At 39.8% G+C, this 17,645-nt stretch overlaps 1 protein-coding gene across 1 annotated transcript in view; it reads left to right on the plus strand.

Annotated features, from left to right (window-relative positions):
• The window catches only part of dync1i1a (dynein cytoplasmic 1 intermediate chain 1a), a gene marked incomplete at both ends in the record, with an annotated part of 53,117 nt that extends 36,569 nt beyond the window's left edge, over window positions 1-16,548 (plus strand). The window contains 7 exons of the mRNA XM_083899826.1: window positions 78-224; window positions 1,403-1,516; window positions 1,683-1,816; window positions 2,460-2,604; window positions 8,330-8,470; window positions 12,258-12,383; window positions 16,438-16,548. Coding sequence (XP_083755952.1) covers window positions 78-224; window positions 1,403-1,516; window positions 1,683-1,816; window positions 2,460-2,604; window positions 8,330-8,470; window positions 12,258-12,383; window positions 16,438-16,548 — 918 coding nt within the window. The remainder of the gene's footprint in view (window positions 1-77; window positions 225-1,402; window positions 1,517-1,682; window positions 1,817-2,459; window positions 2,605-8,329; window positions 8,471-12,257; window positions 12,384-16,437) is intronic.
• Window positions 16,549-17,645: the final 1,097 nt, after the last annotated feature.

The following is a 17,645-nucleotide window of genomic DNA, read 5'->3' on the forward strand; positions in this document are numbered from 1 at the left end:
TCCTCTGTCAGCTCATGATTTTTTTTTTTTTTAATCTATACAATCCCACGCACCCCACCCCCCCCTTTTGTCTTCAGTCTCCTGTAGTCTCTGTGGGCTTTGCCAGGTTTCATCCCAACCTGGTGGTGGGAGGAACTTACTCGGGCCAGATTGTTCTGTGGGACAACCGCAGTCACCGCCGGACGCCTGTCCAGAGGACTCCTCTATCTGCTGCTGCACACACTGTAAGACTACCTTACCACCCAGTATCACTATAACTTACTGTATATGTACTATAAAATACTATAAATAAAGTCTTAGATGTGTGCAACAAACTGAACTCAACTCTGAATCAAAATCAACAGTGGTTGTAAGTGTTTACTCAGCAACATGACATTCGACTCCTCCTGTATATACACATAATCGAAAACAGTATTATTGAACAGCGTTATAAAAAAAATGCTGTTATTGAGGAATAATATCACATATCAAGAGACATAAAAGTATTGTTCCTGTGTGCCAACACAGTTTAGTAGTTCAGTTTTAGAAGTTTAGTAAAACATTGATCACAGTTTTAATCATCTGTTTAAAATAAAATTTAAAACTGTGTTTTATATGTTTTATAATTTATATGTACATGTTTTATAACTTTAATAAATCCCATATATTTGCTTAGCCTCTGACGTCTTGGTTATATAATCTGATTAGATTTTCACTGAAACAATCTTAGAGTTTCCACTTACATTATCCGATGTGCATGCTTCATTTGTTATGATTTCATTCAATCTATGAAATAATCTTTTTGTTAAAACTGTTCACCTATGCTCATAGTTAAAACTTGATAGAGGAAATATGTTTAAAAAAAATGGATGGACATCTTATTAAAAACTGATAATTAAAATGTGGCTGGAGGGTTCAATAATGAAGCGTCACGCTCGTCTTCTCCAGTCACTGAGTCCGTCCAGCTTACACGGTGCCCATTGCTGAATAGATTCTTTGTTTTGCCCCAAGTACACAAATCAGTTACTACCCCAGTAATGACATAATGGTTTCACACACTCCTGTGAATTAGTGGTAGTGAATTTGACCTCTGCATTTTTTTTTACACACCAGTAGTGAACACACACAAGCTGGGGCACAGGAGCAGTGGACAGTACTTGAACTGTCCCAGGATTTGCACTGGCAACCCTCTGGTTACAAGCCTAGTTGCTTTCCTCTTGGCCATGGGCTGCCCACAAAGGTGGCTGTTTGCCTGCTCTATGCTTTGTAAAGCACAATAATCTATGTAATGATACAATTACAGTTGATGTTGATGGTTTATGTGATATTATTTCACAGGCAAAAGTTTGTATATCCACCCATAATATCATCAATATGTGTGTCTCACTACTTTGTGTGTATTCATGCGTTTGTGTTTGTGCAGCACCCGGTGTACTGCGTGAACGTGGTCGGCACGCAGAATGCCAACAACCTGATCACAGTGTCTACAGACGGCAGGATGTGCTCCTGGAGTCTGGACATGCTCTCGCAGCCACAGGTACACACAACACACAATTATCATACACTTGTCACACAATCCGTAAAGGTTGAATAAATATGTCAGTTATCAGAAAAGACTTAAAACAAAAAGTTTATGACTCAGAATCAAGTAAAAGGTGTCTATGTGTGTGTGTGTGTGTGTGTGTGTGTGTGTGTGTGTGTAGGAGACTATGGAACTGGTGTACAATAAATCCAAACCGGTAGCTGTGACAAGCATGGCGTTTCCTACGGGAGACGTCAACAACTATGTGGTGGGAAGTGAGGAGGGCACAGTCTACACTGCGTCCAGACACGGCAGGTTGGTCCACATACTCCCAACACATGCTGTTTAACACATACTCATTTAAAGGGGACATATTATGCAAAATCTACTTTTTAATCATTTAAATCCTTATATTTGGTACTCTGGATGCCCCCATCAGTCGGCAACGTGTGACGACTCACTCGTGTTTTTGTGGTCCTCCTCAGTTTAAGTACAGGAGCTAAAACACACAATGTTGACTTCCTCACTCATTGGGACGTCACAATGAGCTAAATTCCTGGAATTGTTGTCTCCCGGAGATCCGCTTTGCCCGTAAAACACGTGAGAGTGCTGGCAACAGTATCTGAAAACCGGATGTCTGCAAAAAGTTCTATTCTTGGCTCCAAAGTGCAGCACAGAGTTCTACACAAACTTCTAGCCTCAGAGGATTTATCTGTCCAGTGGATACATGTTATATATGACGGCAATGTGCCTGCTAGAGCCTGCAAATGATCACTTTTCCAAATACTAACTGCTGTTAGCTCTCAGTAGCCTCTGTGGCTGATGTCATTTCCTGTCTCTTAAGTTTTGTTTTGCATTTTTTTAAGGTGGACCTAAAGAGATACTACTAAACACTAACATTGCAGTGCTGAATATTAATGTTACTTTAAGGATTTTAAACTTGTGTTGTGTTTTCCAGTAAAGCAGGCATCTGCGAGATGTTTGAGGGCCACCAGGGCCCAGTGACGGGCATCAGCTGCCACAGCGCAGTGGGCACCGTTGACTTTTCCCACCTCTTCATCACATCTTCATTTGACTGGACTGTCAAACTCTGGAGCACCAAGGTTTGTGTGTGTGTGTGTGTGTGTGTGTGTGTGTGTGTGTGTGTGTGTGTGTGTGTGTGTGTGTGTGTGTGTGTGTGTGTGTGTGTGTGTGTGAGAGAGAGAGGTGTGTCTGTGAGAAAAGGAGTGAGTGGGGGGTTGATTGTAGATTTTCTGGGTCTAACGAGAAAGAGAGTGTGTGCGTGTGTTGAGAATGAATACGTGACGAAGCTGCAGCAAGCGAGCAATGTTTTTTTATTATTATTTAATTCTCTCTCTACTTGTGCGTCTCCGGAAATGTGTGTGAGAAAATAATGTAAGAGTGCAATGACGTGAATTCCACCATTACGATTGCGCTAATGAAATGGTGTAGTTTTATAGATAGTTAAAAAAAACAGTTTACTGCCAATACAACGGGCGTAGGCTGGATGTCTCCCCAACATCAGAGGAAGATTTGCCTGTGACGTCGACCTCATGACGGATATGTCCTGAGTGGCTGATTCAGTAACTCCCGCATCCCTGAGAAACAAAAAAGCACTGATTGCAGTGGTTTACCTGTTGGTTACCACCTGCAGTCACAGTGGGTGGATGTTAGTCAGACTCTGTGATCGTGGGTGCTTGCTGAATTTGATTGACCTAATCCACTCAGGACATTTTTTTTCTTTTTCATACTGCTGCGATGAATTCCATCTGGCAGCATTTTAATGGCAGTTAAAAGCAAACAGCCGCTGTTCCTTTCACTGTCGCAGATGAGATAAAGGCGCATGCTGTGCAGAAAGTTGTCTGTTGTGCAATTCACCCAAATAAGGACAAAATGGGTTCTGATAATTCAAAAGGTTAAGTTTTATTCTGACAACACTGACAGCCGCCAGTATGCTTTTTTGCCAGTGTGATTTTAGGGGACCTGAAATTTTTTTTTTTTTTTTTTAAACGGCAGCAAATACAATACTTTAGGAAATTGATGATTTCAAAGGCAACGGCATCCGAAAACCAGAAGTCTGTGAAAAGTTATATTCTTCGCTCCACAGTGCAGCACAGAGTTCTACACAAACTTGCAACATGGGGTTATTTATCTGTCCAGTGGATACATGTTATATATGACGGCAATGTGCCTGCTAGGGCCTGCAAATGATCACTTTTCCAAATGTTAACTGCCGTTAGCTCCCAGAAGCCTCTGTGGCTGATGTCATTTCCTGTCCCTTAAGTTTTGTTTTACTTTTTTTAAGAGATACTACTACTAAACAGAGCGTTCTAAACATGGCTGTTTTGGCAGGGTGATTGAACTGCTTTATCCTTATGGTATTTTGACCAAAGCATGTCACAGGCATGTTCATTAGGACACCAGGGAACTAGTTTAACTTGGAGAAATGGGTTATAATATGGGACCTTTAAAAAGGGAAAACATTTGGTGGAGGTCTGTAAATCTCCTAAATATTCACATGGAAACGACAGTAAATGTAAACAAACAGACATTATTTCACTTTCTTTCCCCCGGCTCGGTTCATTCCGCCTCCGTCTCTGTTATGATATAAAATATTTACAACTTCTTCTTCTCTATCTTTGCTGTAACGTTACAACACAACTTGTCATACTGTCATAATTATATACTACAGCGTTTTGAGTCTTCTTTACGGGGGAATTTTTTGAAAACCAGCATTGCTACTAAAAGAAAAGTTGTTCTCTGGCAACAATAATACAGAATAATATAATACATAATAAAGTTATTTGATTACATTAACATTTACCTAATGTCTCACAGTGCAAGGGAATAACTCAAATGTCTTTTGACTGTGAGTGTTTCAATATACTGGTGCTATAATGATTAAATTATGGCGCAGGGGGAAAAAAAGAGTTATTTTCATTCTTTTGGCTGCCGAGCCCTTGAAAATAAACTTGGGGCCAGTTAAGCTCTGATCTACTGGCCAAATGGGCTAGTGGAGAAAAAAAAGGTTTCAGTGGACACTGTACAGTTTTCATACTTGGCTGTGACAGGCAGTAAAGATGAATTTTAGCTCATGTTTGCACGCCGCCAGTCCATAAGTCATGTGCGAAGGGTCCCATGACACATATTAAAACATTTCTGTGGATTTTCATTAGAAGAGTGTGTTATTATTCAGGATTTGGGAATTCCCTTTCCTTTGAGGGGCACCACAGGAATGTGTCTGTCTCTTATCCCACATAACCCGTGTTTGTATGTGGGCAGGCGAAAATACCTGAGCGTATATACGGTACGTGTGTGTGTGTACGTGTAAACAGAGACGCTCTACACACTCCTAACGCACACCTTAAGCGAGCTGCCGTTGCTTACCTAAGATTCCCTCGAGGTTTTTCCTTCCACCTACCAAATCACAGCGATCCTGAACTGGTGTGCTGGTGGTGGATTGTCTTCACGTTCACACACACACATATGCACACGTTTGACCTCACAGTTCAAAAGGGCCGCGGTACAGACGTTTGCCGATGTTTTTACACTCAGTGGTGCAAATATTGTGGTTAGTAAAAAAAAAAAAAAAACGTTTTTGAGTCAGCCAGACTGTGAGGACGCCGTGACAGCTGGGAGTGAGTTTATAATTGTGCCAAACTTGAACCGTCACGCTCTCTTGACCCCCAAACCAGCGACTACTAAGTGATTAAATGACGCACAATCATTCCACATTTTGTTCTCTTAAGACGTTAATTAAAGGGCGTCAGGTGTTGATATTTCAGATGAGTCTGTAGATACATTTATTTATATTTTATTATTATTAATACGGTTGGTATTCTGTTACTCTTCACAAATTGTATTGTACAGTAGCACTGGATATTTACTTATTTCAGTTTGTATTATTTCAATGTTTGTTTGTTTTTGACTGTTAGGATTTTTTCTTTATTTTTCTTTTAACCAGACTTCATTTAACAGTATGCAGGAAAAACAATACAGGGTTCAAGACTTTGGAAAAACAAAATTGCATTATCTTGAAAAAACTCACTCTGAATACAAACTACGGCTTATCAATTAGGGGAAAATCTGTAATTCTAGATTTTTCTGAGCGATTCTGCAACTGCTGTTATATGATTTTTTTTTTTTTTAATGCTTTAATTCTATGATTTCTGATTCAAATGTGATTATTACCACATAAAATATGAGGATATCATCAAAAATATTAACCATTTTATATCCACTACCGTTCAAAAGTTTGGGGTCTTCTATACAATTGTTTGTGTTTTCCATTAAAAGTCACACTTTTGTTCATCAAAAGAGTTGCAAAATGAATAGAAAATATAGTCAAGACATTGACAAGATTAGAAATAATGATTATTTTTTCAAAATAATAATTTTTGTCCTTTTGTTTTCAGCTGTGCTAACATCATTGTACAAGGGTTTCAAGGGTTTCCAATAGCTTCTAATGCGATTAGCAAACACAATGTACCATGAGAACACTGGAAATAGGCCTCTATACATCTATGTACATATTCCATTAAAAACCAGACGTTTGCAGCTAGAATAGTCGTTTACCACATTAACAATGTATAGAGTCTATTTCTGATTCATTTAATGTTATATTCATTGAAAAAAAGTTCCTTTCCTTCAAATATAAGGACATTTCTAAGTGAGCCCAAACTTTTGAACAGTAGTGTATTCTAATGAAATGTGTGACGAAATATTAAGGATATGAGCCCACATTACTGAAACGTCCTAAATTTCCTTATTCAAATTGCTATTTTTATTGGAGAATCACTAATTGATCAGCCCTAGTTCAAACATTGTGTTTTCTTTAGAGACATAACACAGTAACCAGATACAATGCCAATAATTTGCCATCACACTTTGGTGTTGACTCGCAGCATCCACTGTATCAGTAATCATTTTCCAGTTCAAACGTGCTTGAAACTCCGCTGCGCTGAGATAATGACAAGCGGTTGCTTCACATGTGGCGCCACGAGGATTAAGCTTCATTTTAAGATTAGTTATAAGACTTGTTGCTGCAGATTATTTACCCGAATCACCTTATTTAAGAGTTTTAGATTATGGACAGATGATGGTAAAATAGTAGTTTATATTCTGGGAGAATCAGTCGACTTTATCCGTCTCATTTTACCTCCGACGTCATGTATTACTTTGACTCGCAGCCAATTGCTGACATACAGTATTTCACATTTTTAGCTTCAAAGAAAGCATCTAGAGGCAGGTTGGACTATCAAAATAAAATGCCGTTTTGTATTCAACCTGTTGATAAAAAATTGGGGAGTCAGAGAATGAGTAAAAGTGAGTGGGGACTAAAACAAGTAGAGAGGGGAGGGGGGCATAAACAGAGATCATCCAGCTGATGGAATGTAAAAACAGTGGGGCTGAGAAAAAATGACCTCTGCTGTCACCTCGTCGACTGGAAAACAGGTTCAATCGAGGCTTGAAATTGCCTCAGCTCTGTTTTTCCTTTGAGTGTGAGTGTGAGTGTGTGTGTGTGTGAGAGAGAGAGAGAGCACGTACCACTATCTATCTGCAGGTCTCACAGCCTTTTAAAACTACTATAGAGCAAGAGAGTAAAGGTGATGGAGAAAAAAAGGAGAGAAGGTATGAGGAGAGAGAGAGAAAGAAAGACTACATTCCTTCATTTGCTTTTCCAGCCAACCTGTCTCCTGTCCTCCGCCCCTCCCTCTCTACCTGTCAGGAATGCTGTTAGTAAGCCTGTGGAATTCTAACAGCCGCTCTCAGAGACAGAGACACACACACACACACACACACTGATTTGTGAAGCTGTTTTTGTGAGGACTCTGCATTGCAACTTCCATTTATTCGGGCAGCCCGACCAAACCCTTATCTCTAATCTTACCCATAACCACTTAATGCCTGACTCTAACCAAGCCACAATCCACAATACTCAGCCTCAACATGAGGTCGTGCCACAGTAGGATCATTTATGAATACATTTATTTAGAACATGTAAATTAAAAACTGAAATAATATGCTCATTAAACAAAATAAACCGTAAAAAAAAACCTACAATCTAATATGAACATTGCTATACAACACAATGCAACTGTAAGTAATCATCCCATGAGCCATTTTCTCATTATAACCTCTCTTTTTGACCACCGTAAGTCTGGATCGATACGATTAGTATCATCTTTAGGGCCCACACGGCAGAGCAGTGCTGTAGGTTTCCTCCCACAGTCCATAATCATGCAGAGGTTAATTGGACACTCTAAACTGACACTCTGTAAAGGTTGTGAGAGCGAATGAGTGAATTGTGTTGTGAGGTTTGTCCCTGTGATGGACCGACATCCACCCTTGACTTAAGATGAAGCGCCATCTATAAGAAAAGTTTCAAATCATTTGTCTAACAGTGAGTTTTTTTTCAGCATCCCATCCCTTGTCCATCCTTCCTTTTCCTCCTATTTCCCCATCCCTCTCTTTCTCTCTCTCTCTCTTGGACAGCTGTTGTGTTGAGGTTACAGTACACCTTGTGGAGAGGCCCTCCCTTTCATCTCTCCCAGAGGTTTTATGGCGCTGTGTGAATGTGCTAGGCTTTTTAATTAGGCTCTGCACCCAGACAGGCCCCAAGGCTGAGGCAGCGCCACTCTGTCTGAAGCTCACTCACTCACTCACTCACTCACTCACTCCTTCCTTTCCTTCTCTCTGTCTTTCTTTTCTTTTGAATGTGTCACCTACTGTAATCCCTCTCTTCTTTTTTTTTGTTTGCTCCACATCATCTCAGTCAAACATAAGTACACAGATATCGTCTCTCTCTCTCTCTCTTCTCTCTTCCAGCACAACAAGCCTCTGTACTCGTTTGAGGACAACGCCGACTACGTGTATGATGTCATGTGGTCACCTGTGCACCCGGCACTCTTTGCCGCCGTGGATGGCATGGGCCGCTTAGACCTGTGGAACCTTAACAACGACACTGAGGTGTGTGTGTGTGTGTGTGTGTGTGTACCAGTGTTTGAAAATAGGTCATTATGGGGTGTTTTTTTTGTGTGTGTGTCATCTCTTTGTGTGTTGATGTGTGTATGGTGTCCTTGGGGCCTGTTTCTGGGCCTCAGCCTGAACCGCACAACCAAACACCCAAGCTTTTTTTCCCCTCCCACCAGCTCCACCCCCTCCCCACTACCACCATCCATTCCACATCCCTTCCTTCACATACACACACACACACACATGCGTTCAAGATTCCCCCGTGGGCGTTTCCCACAGACCTCGCTTTAAATCAGGCCGGGGTGACATCTCCTCATGTCGTCTCCCAGCCAGCACTGCGAACATTCCTCAAACCTCTGTCCGACTTTCAGGCAACCTCAGGACCCCACCTCCTCGTCTCCATCTCCCTCCCACAATGCGTCCCATCAGTGAAGCTCGCAGATGTGCAGGAGACCACGAGCCCCAGCCTTCAGTCCACAGTCCCATGCTGGAGATAAAAAAAAAAAACACTCCACTCTGTGAGGCAGCAGTTATTTTAGGACAAAAGCATCAGTAAATGATGGGATATTGAGATGCTATTAGCAAGGTATCAAGCCCTTCCTCGTCATTTAGATTAAAAACTGTCAGTAACATAAGCAATTTACAGTTTTCTTCTTTAGTGAGAGGAGTCGAGGGAGGGGAAGAGTCACATGGTGGAAAGCCTGCTGCCAACTAGTGGTCGGAGGCTTAAATACAAAATTGATGTCCAAAAATCCAAGTCAGTAATATTTCCATATTGTTACAGCACTTCAAAGAATTAATGCAGAATAACGGCATGAAATATCACAATATTATATGTGCATTTGATCAGCATCTAGGAAAATCAATCTTGGAAGTCCAGACGCTAGTGTTCATGGTAGTTGATGTCAACACAGCAAGAGAACTAAGGCAGGCATTTTATAGAATATATAGAGTATAATATGCCGCTGCAATATATTATAGAAATGACAGCTAGGAACTGACATGCTTGATAGGAGAAGAGAACAGAAAATATCAGAATTAAACTACGATCAAAACTTGCAGTAGGGCTGGATATTATATCCATATTTTATCTATATTGAGACATGAGATGAGATCTTAGATTTTGAATATTGTCATGTTGGGATAAGGTCATTTCTTTCCTGTTTTTATAAATTGTTGCATTGATAATCATGATATTTGTTATATTTAATACACTAAATATTATCAATGTAATATTATATTGATAGAAAATGCATGGAATCAACATAATTATATATTTTTTTAAAGTCACTTAGTGGCATTTCTTCAATTTTAAGCCTAATTATTTGTTATTATAAGTATTATTTGTTCTGCATCATTCAGTTTTTTACATGCTTAAATATCCTTAATCCAACATTTAAAAAGCCCAAAAATTAAACCAAATAGTCCCTGAAATGAAAGATAATTACTGTATTTTGAGCATGTAATGCAGATCATAAACAGTAGATGTTTTATTTCCTTTGAGAAGCACAAGCAACTTCAAAAAAGGAAAACGTTTCATGAGCCCAGAGAAACAACCTGTGTGCAGCTTGATATCCAGATACATTTTGTATATTAAATATCCCGTAAATATCAAATATTTTATTTAAAAGCCATATCGCCTACCCTTACAGAAATACTAATTTGATTTATACCGTGATATACTACATCTACATGACGTTAAAAAGAATATTGTGATCATATTTTTTTCCCATATCACCCAGCCCTAGCTTCCAACAGAAACCTCTCCCTGATTTAACTTATGCTAGAATTTCATGTAATAAAATTGAATATCCCAAACTTGAACTGAAAAAGTTGACTTACAATGAAAATAATCCTTTCCATCTATGAATCTTAAAACTTTACTGTGCTACAACTCTGTTAAAGGAGAAGGAAAAAAAAACCTTAACTCAGGTAACAGTGGGGATAAAAGGATCCTCCATTCTCCTGCGCTCTCGGTTTCCATGGAGACAACACCCACGGTGCCTTCAACCATAATACATGTCTGCATCTCCGCAGATCCTCCCCCTCTCGTCAGGGCTCTTTCACTTATTCATCGACATGGAATTTATCACCCAAGTTTTCTTGGGTGGAATCACTTCCATTGTCTCGTCTGATCTCCTCTCTTCTCGTTTTAACCCCAAACGCTCTGTCGCCGATCCCGTGTCTTCCCTCTGCTGCGCACATGGCAATTTTTTTCCCATGGTTCCCTCCAACACAGCGGCCTTTTCACTGACAGAGGAAGAGTTCATTATCGACGGACTAACTCGGGCCAACAATGTGCTTTATGAGAAACATTTGCTCAGACGCGCACGCACACACACACACACACAAGCGGATGTAACAAATACATGCGCACACATCCACTCACACACAAGCAGCCTAATGGCAACAGACTTCCATTGTTGCCGTCATATTAAAAACACACAGTCGTAACGACATTAGCGGAGCAGTGCGGCGCGCCTGGTTCTCATTTCCACCATACACACACACACACACACACACACACACACACACACACACACACACACACACACACACACACACACACACACACACACACACTCACTCACACACACACACACACAGCCAATACAGATACAGTACAGATCCACTCAAGCGGAGCGGTGGAAGCTAGCAGACTAATGGCAGTCAGTCTGTGGTTAGCGCAGCTTTAAATACGCAGGAGCTCGGTGTGTGAGGCGAACTGATGCCAGGGCCTCTGTCTCCACTGGTGACATGTGTCAGACTCGCCTGCCACATGTCAGGAACAGTTTATGGAAATACTGCAGATGGGTTTTAGGTTTTTCTCGAAGGTGCAACACGAGCACTGCTGTTTACTAAAAAGAGCATCAGCTCACCCACAACAGCAAACACGAAGCCGGTTATTATACTTTACACAGTAAATATTATACTTGTGTGGACGCTTGACAGCTATGTTTGCCGGGTTTCTCGTGTGTTTGGACACAGTCGCCAGCCCTTTTTATGTTGTAAATTTGTTCGGTAAATTGGACTTAAATGGAATCATGGTGATTTTCCAATAAGCACGAGGGAGAAAAGCTTTGAAAGCAGTGAGGCCAATAAATAAAAAAAGATGTTTATATGTTGTTTAAAGTTCTTTTATAGATCATTGAGAAAACTAAAATGTCAAACAGCAGTTATAAATACCAGAGTAAAAATATGACAATTGTAACAGCCACTGCCTGCAGGGGGCAGACATAGACAGTTTGTTATTATTATTATTGTATTGTAATTGTTTTATGTGTCTCCAGAGAGGCTCACATATTATTCATTTTGAAAGTGAAGTTGCAGATGGTAGAAATAAAGAGAGGCTGTACTAGTGTGTACGGATTACAATATGAAACATGTAGCATTTTTTTAAGCACTCAAATTCATATAATTCAAGCAGTTCAATGTCTGAAAACTTAAAGTCAGGTTAATTTAAATTGGGTTAATATCGTTCAAATAGCAACAATTCACAAAATCGGATTTGGAATGGCTGGATATTCCAAATCTATCATTATGTCAGGTACACATACATTATATACAAGTCACATGATCCAAGAAAGAACACATTTTCAACATCAAGTACTCATTTATAAAAGTGAACGTTGTGTAGGCCAACTCCAAATAGTAGATTTTCTCAATCTGACGTTCTGTATAATTTGTAGTAATGTAAGCTGATGCACAGTATTTACTGTATTGTATGTATAGATGTAATATAGTGATACCGTTTGTGCTGGTTTGTTTCCCGCTCCACCAGGTGCCGACCGCGAGCGTGACTATCGAAGGTGCGTCGGCCCTCAACAGGGTCCACTGGTCCTCAGGAGGGAAGGAAGTAGCTGTGGGAGACTCAGAGGGCCGAGTGTGGGTCTACGACACCGGAGAGGTACTATTTTATGGAAAGATGGATCTCATAATACATTCACTGTCTCTACTAATATTATAATATAATAAAAACTATTATTTTGGGGAGCGTAGGTAGAGGTTTTTTTTTATGGTTTATTATTACGTTTTTTATATTATTATTATTTAAGTAAAAGTCTTAAAGTATATGACATTTACTGTACTTAAGTGTCAAGAGTAATTTTCTGATATAAAATGTGCTTAAGTTTTAGAAGTGAAAGTATTAAACAAGTGAGGAGTTACGATGGAGTCATGGTAGCTCAATGGTAGGATGAGTTGTCTTTCAACTAAAAGGTTGTCGGTTCAATTCCTGGCTCTGCTAGTCTATATGTGTCCTTGAGCAACGTTCTTCAGGCTTGTCCTCATAGGAGAACCCTCCTGAAACCCTTTTGGAGGGTTCCACCAAGAACCCTTGAAAAACACTTTATTGTGGAAAGGGGTTTTCAGAAGCAAATGGTTCCAGGTAGAACCTCAGCCCTTGTAGAAGGACCCCTTTTGGAACCCTTAAGAGAGTATAAATACAGACCATTACCAACTCTTCTTCTTCTGGTTTTATTTGGTAGTAACAAGTAACAAAGATAGTAAAAGGAAATGTAGTGGAGTAAAAGTTGCTAGAAATATACATTCTTAAGTACAGTAACAAAGTATTTGTACAACACTGTATAAACGGCTTTGTTTTAGGCTACAAAAACCAAACATTTTTTTTTATTTTAAAGTGATTATTATACACTTATAGGAGGTATATTAATTTATCGATTCATCGTCTACCGCTTTATCCTCCACATGAGGGTCACGGGGTCACTGGAGCCAATCTCAGCTGACATAGGGCGAAAGGTGGGGTTACACCGCGGACACAGAGACAAACCCAGCATTCACACTCACACCTATGGTCAATTTCGAGTGTCCAATGAACCTCTGCATGTATTTGGATCTCCAGGTCCATGAAAACAAGCACACAGAATAGCTTTACTGTTGAATGCTGTTCTAGTAAAACATCAGTTACTGTAATTTTATTTTCATAAAATAAGTGTCACAGTGGCAGGGGATCACACATGTAACACACACACACACACACACACACACACACACATATGCGTTTGCTGAGTTTTCAGAGTACATACTGTTCTTGAGTATTTTTGTGTTTATTTGGTCCACTGAGTTTGTTTAAAGACATGCACTGAAAGAGTGGAAATAAGTGCATTTTTTTCACTGTAAAACCTCCACATGTACCACAACCAACCATTTTAGGTCTTGTCGGCCTGTATGTTTACTCAACTGTCAGCGTCACCATAGATGTGTGTGTTTGATTTTTTTTTTTTTTCCCTCCCCTCCTCTCCTGTGTCTTTGTAAAATGGCCTTCACATGACTTTGCCATTACCACAAAGTGGCCAACCACCCTGCCTGTGCCTGTATGTTCTCTCATGTTTGGAAGGCTCTGGTTAGTAGCCCCATATGAGACTGTTAGCCTAGCCACTCAGCTAATTTTAGCATCTTGGGGTTGTTGTTTTTTTTTTTTTTGTTGTGTGGTGAGTTGGAGAGAGAGAGGCTCAGCTGAGCTGGTGGCCTCCACGAAGAGTCAGAAGTGAGCAGGGGTTAAAAGGTTTTTACGACTCCAAAGATGGAGTGTGTTTGTGGTGGTGGTGATGGAGGCATTTACTTCACTAGAAACCCCCAATACCGAGCTAAAACTAGGAACAGCATGCACAAAAAAAGAGAGAGGGAGATGCCAACAATTCCATCCAGAGCAGTGGAGCTCTTTTATCCAACTCCAACCTACAGTTCCAGGAAAGCAACACACTAAATACTTTTATTTGAGTATAATTTTACTCCTGTTCTTACTCTTCTTACTAACTCAAAATCATAAAACAGCTCTTTATGTCGTGGCACAAACTCTAGCAGATCAAGGTCATCAGCATCTGATGCATAGATTATACATAACAAGAGGACATAGACTTCCAGTTTGCTGGGTGAGTCTAACCAGGATGCAACAGTTTACTGAATAGCCACCAGGGGGTGATAGTGCCAGTTGGAAAAAGAACTCTCAGCTCATTTTCTAAAGCCTTAATTCTCACATACAGTACACTACTCACAAAAAGATAGGGGTTCAATTTCAGAATGCACCTAAAATGCACTATAACCTTTACAGGTGAACTTAAGTTAACCTTCTCTAAACTTTTGAATGCACGTGTCCAATCGTTCAATGTTTCAGTACTTTGTTTCAGTAATTGAATAACAACTGTCTGATGTAGTGGTTCAATTGTTATTGAAGAGTTGGAAGTTCTGGTTCAATGACAATTTGTTTTATAAACTGTCGTCTTCATCATGATGTTCAAATGTTGACATCATGAGACCAAGACAACACTTTAAAATCGATCAAGTTATTGAGACATTGAGAAGTTTTTTTTGTGGTATTGCCACCACTGTTAGCTCTTGTTTGAGATAAACAAATTACCATTGCATCCTTCTTCTTAAATGTCCTGGTTTCATGGTAGAATATCACTGTACACTCTTAGAAATAAGGGTTCCAAAAAGGTCCTTCTACAAGGGCTGAGGTTCTACCTGGAACCATTTGCTTCTGAAAAACCCTTTCCATGTTTTTTCCTAGCTATACATAGGGGTATTGTCCAATATCCCTAACTTTTTGTGAGTAGTGTTAGCAAATGGTCTCAATTGCTAGTTTTAGGTCTTCAGCAGAACATGTGAGATGATTAAGCACAACACAAACACATATGAGTGGACTGACATTTACAAACATCATGGTTTAATTTTACATTTGAGCCTCCACTCTGTTGCAAACGCTCTGTGTAGATGACGCTCATGGCAGAGCCCCCCTGCTGTGGTCAGCCCAGCTCCGTGGGGGGTTCGGTGGAGGGGGGAGGGGGGGGGGGGTTGTTCAAAATGGCTGCCTCCCTCCTCTTTGGTTCCTGCTTAATTACAGCCTGGCCATGCAGAGCGGTTGCAGACAGCTTGGGTGGCGGCCGTGCCTTCTGTCCCACTCGCTGCGACTCCCACAGAGCTGCACGACTGCAGCGAGACGCTTAAAGAGCAACAACATCCAAGTGTGACAAGTCCTTTATTAGCCGTGGCGCTCACAGATCTTTAAAACCACCGTGGCTGTGTGTGTGTGTGTGTGTGTGTATGGATGATAATGTTACTCTGACAAGTCGGATGTTGAGGCCACTAATGTTGATTTAGACTCGCAGCACTGCAGACCAACATGTGTATTGTGTTGAAAACAACATCAAGTGATGGGACAGTGATTATCAGCCACTCATGTCAGAGCAGTTTATGATACTAAACTGTTTGATTGTACAAATCCAAAGAGTATAACATTTGTGTAGAGGTAGACTGATGTGGGGCTTTAGAAATCAGCTTAGTCGATGGCCTGTGTATGATGTTATGATTAGGGCTGTGCAATAAATCAAAACTTGGGTTTCAATTACAGTTATTGCAAACAAAAAAATTATGCTTTTATGGTTGTAACAGTGTCTGACTTCCTGTCCCGCTTTTCATCTGGCAAAAATAGCAGCAACAGTAAATAAATATATACTAATGTATATTTATTGTGCATAGTATGTGTATTGAATTCCATGTGTTTCAAGTTTATGTTAATGATTCATCGTTTGAAATTTCAATTTAGACCCAAATGGTTATTTTCCATAATCGAGCAGTCCTAGTTATGATGATTCTCTCCCGCACCTGATCAAATGTACAGTTTGATAACCAAAACATTATAATAAAATAATAAATATATATTATAAATATTAAATAAATATATTACAAATGTATAATTAAAAAAAAAGCTTAACCCTTATGGATGGAATTTTTGTGACTTATAAGTATTTATTCTGTTAACTTACCTAAATGGGTAATACTTTGTTTATTAACTAATAATCGGCTAATGCATATTGTTAAAAACAGACATTAATTGAAACCTGGTTTCTTTTTTTTATTCCATACATAGTGGTGTGGTAACAGTTGACAGTAGCTCCGTGACAGTATTTAATGATACGTACCTGTGTGTCTGCTTCCTCCAGCTGTCAGTGGCTCACACAGACGATTGGTCACGCTTTGGCCGAACCCTGATGGAGATCCGTGCAAACCGGGCGGACGGCGAGGAGGAGGGGCCTATGGAGCTGGCTTCATAGAGCAGGACTCCAACCAAAGTGGAGTGAATCAGAGAATCGGCGTGCTTTCGTTGCTGTCACTGTAGCATGTGCTTTTCACTCTTTTCTGTCATGTTTTTCCACATTTTTAGTTTTTTTTTTTTTACGTTTGTTTGTTTTTCCGCATTGTCTCTGCTGTTAAACGTCTTTTAATGGGTAAACTGTCAACTCCTGATGTTTTGTCCCCCCCCCCCCCCTTATTTATTTTTTTATTTTTTTATTTTATATATACAAGGTGGCTTAGTCCTATAGCCTTACAAAGATATGTGTACTGTATCAACGCTTTGCACTGATGGAAAAAATAAAGCAGGGTCCATAGACTAGTCGTGTATTGTTTACAAAAAAAAGGTCACATTTTACTTTATGATGTGCTTCTCTGTACTGAGCCTGCATGCGACACATTCCTGAAATATTCCCGCTGCATAGTTTGTATGGAGAGGTTTTCACACGTGGCTGCTTTACGTCAGTGTTTCAGGATGTCAGATAAATCAAAGTGTGGTTTGGGCACTTTGTCTTTTGTTCCGAATGAGAGACACAGCTGCATAAACCTTTTCACGGAGTCTTACAGTTAACAACAGGTGCAGTATATTGTAATGTAGAGTGCTCGCTGTGAAACCTGCTATGTTTACCATTAAAGCATAGCTGATGAACTCATGTCATCCTGTGTTCATTCACATCATGGGAATGAAAAAACAATCAGGCACACGTACATACAACATATGTATTATTGTTATTATTATTAATAATAATTATTACACACCATATGGAACAACATTCTCAGTGCTGCAGGGTTTAACACTGAGAACATTTCGGCTACATTTCAGCAACATGCTATAGTATGACATTTTTGACCATTTTTGGACGACATACTTTTCTATGACTTTTTTGACCATTTTTGGACGACATACTATAGTAAAATGTTTTTGACCATTTTTGGACGACATACTATACTATGACATTTTGACCATTTTTGAACGACACACTATACTATGACGTTTTTGACCATTTTGGACGACATAGTATAGTATGACGTTTTTGTCAAATTTTGGACCAAAATCTTTTTTTCAAATAAATGGTCA

Source organism: Microchirus variegatus (genome assembly GCF_963457635.1).
Source record: "Microchirus variegatus genome assembly, chromosome: 13".
In the NCBI taxonomy this organism is placed as follows: Eukaryota; Metazoa; Chordata; class Actinopteri; order Pleuronectiformes; family Soleidae; genus Microchirus; species Microchirus variegatus.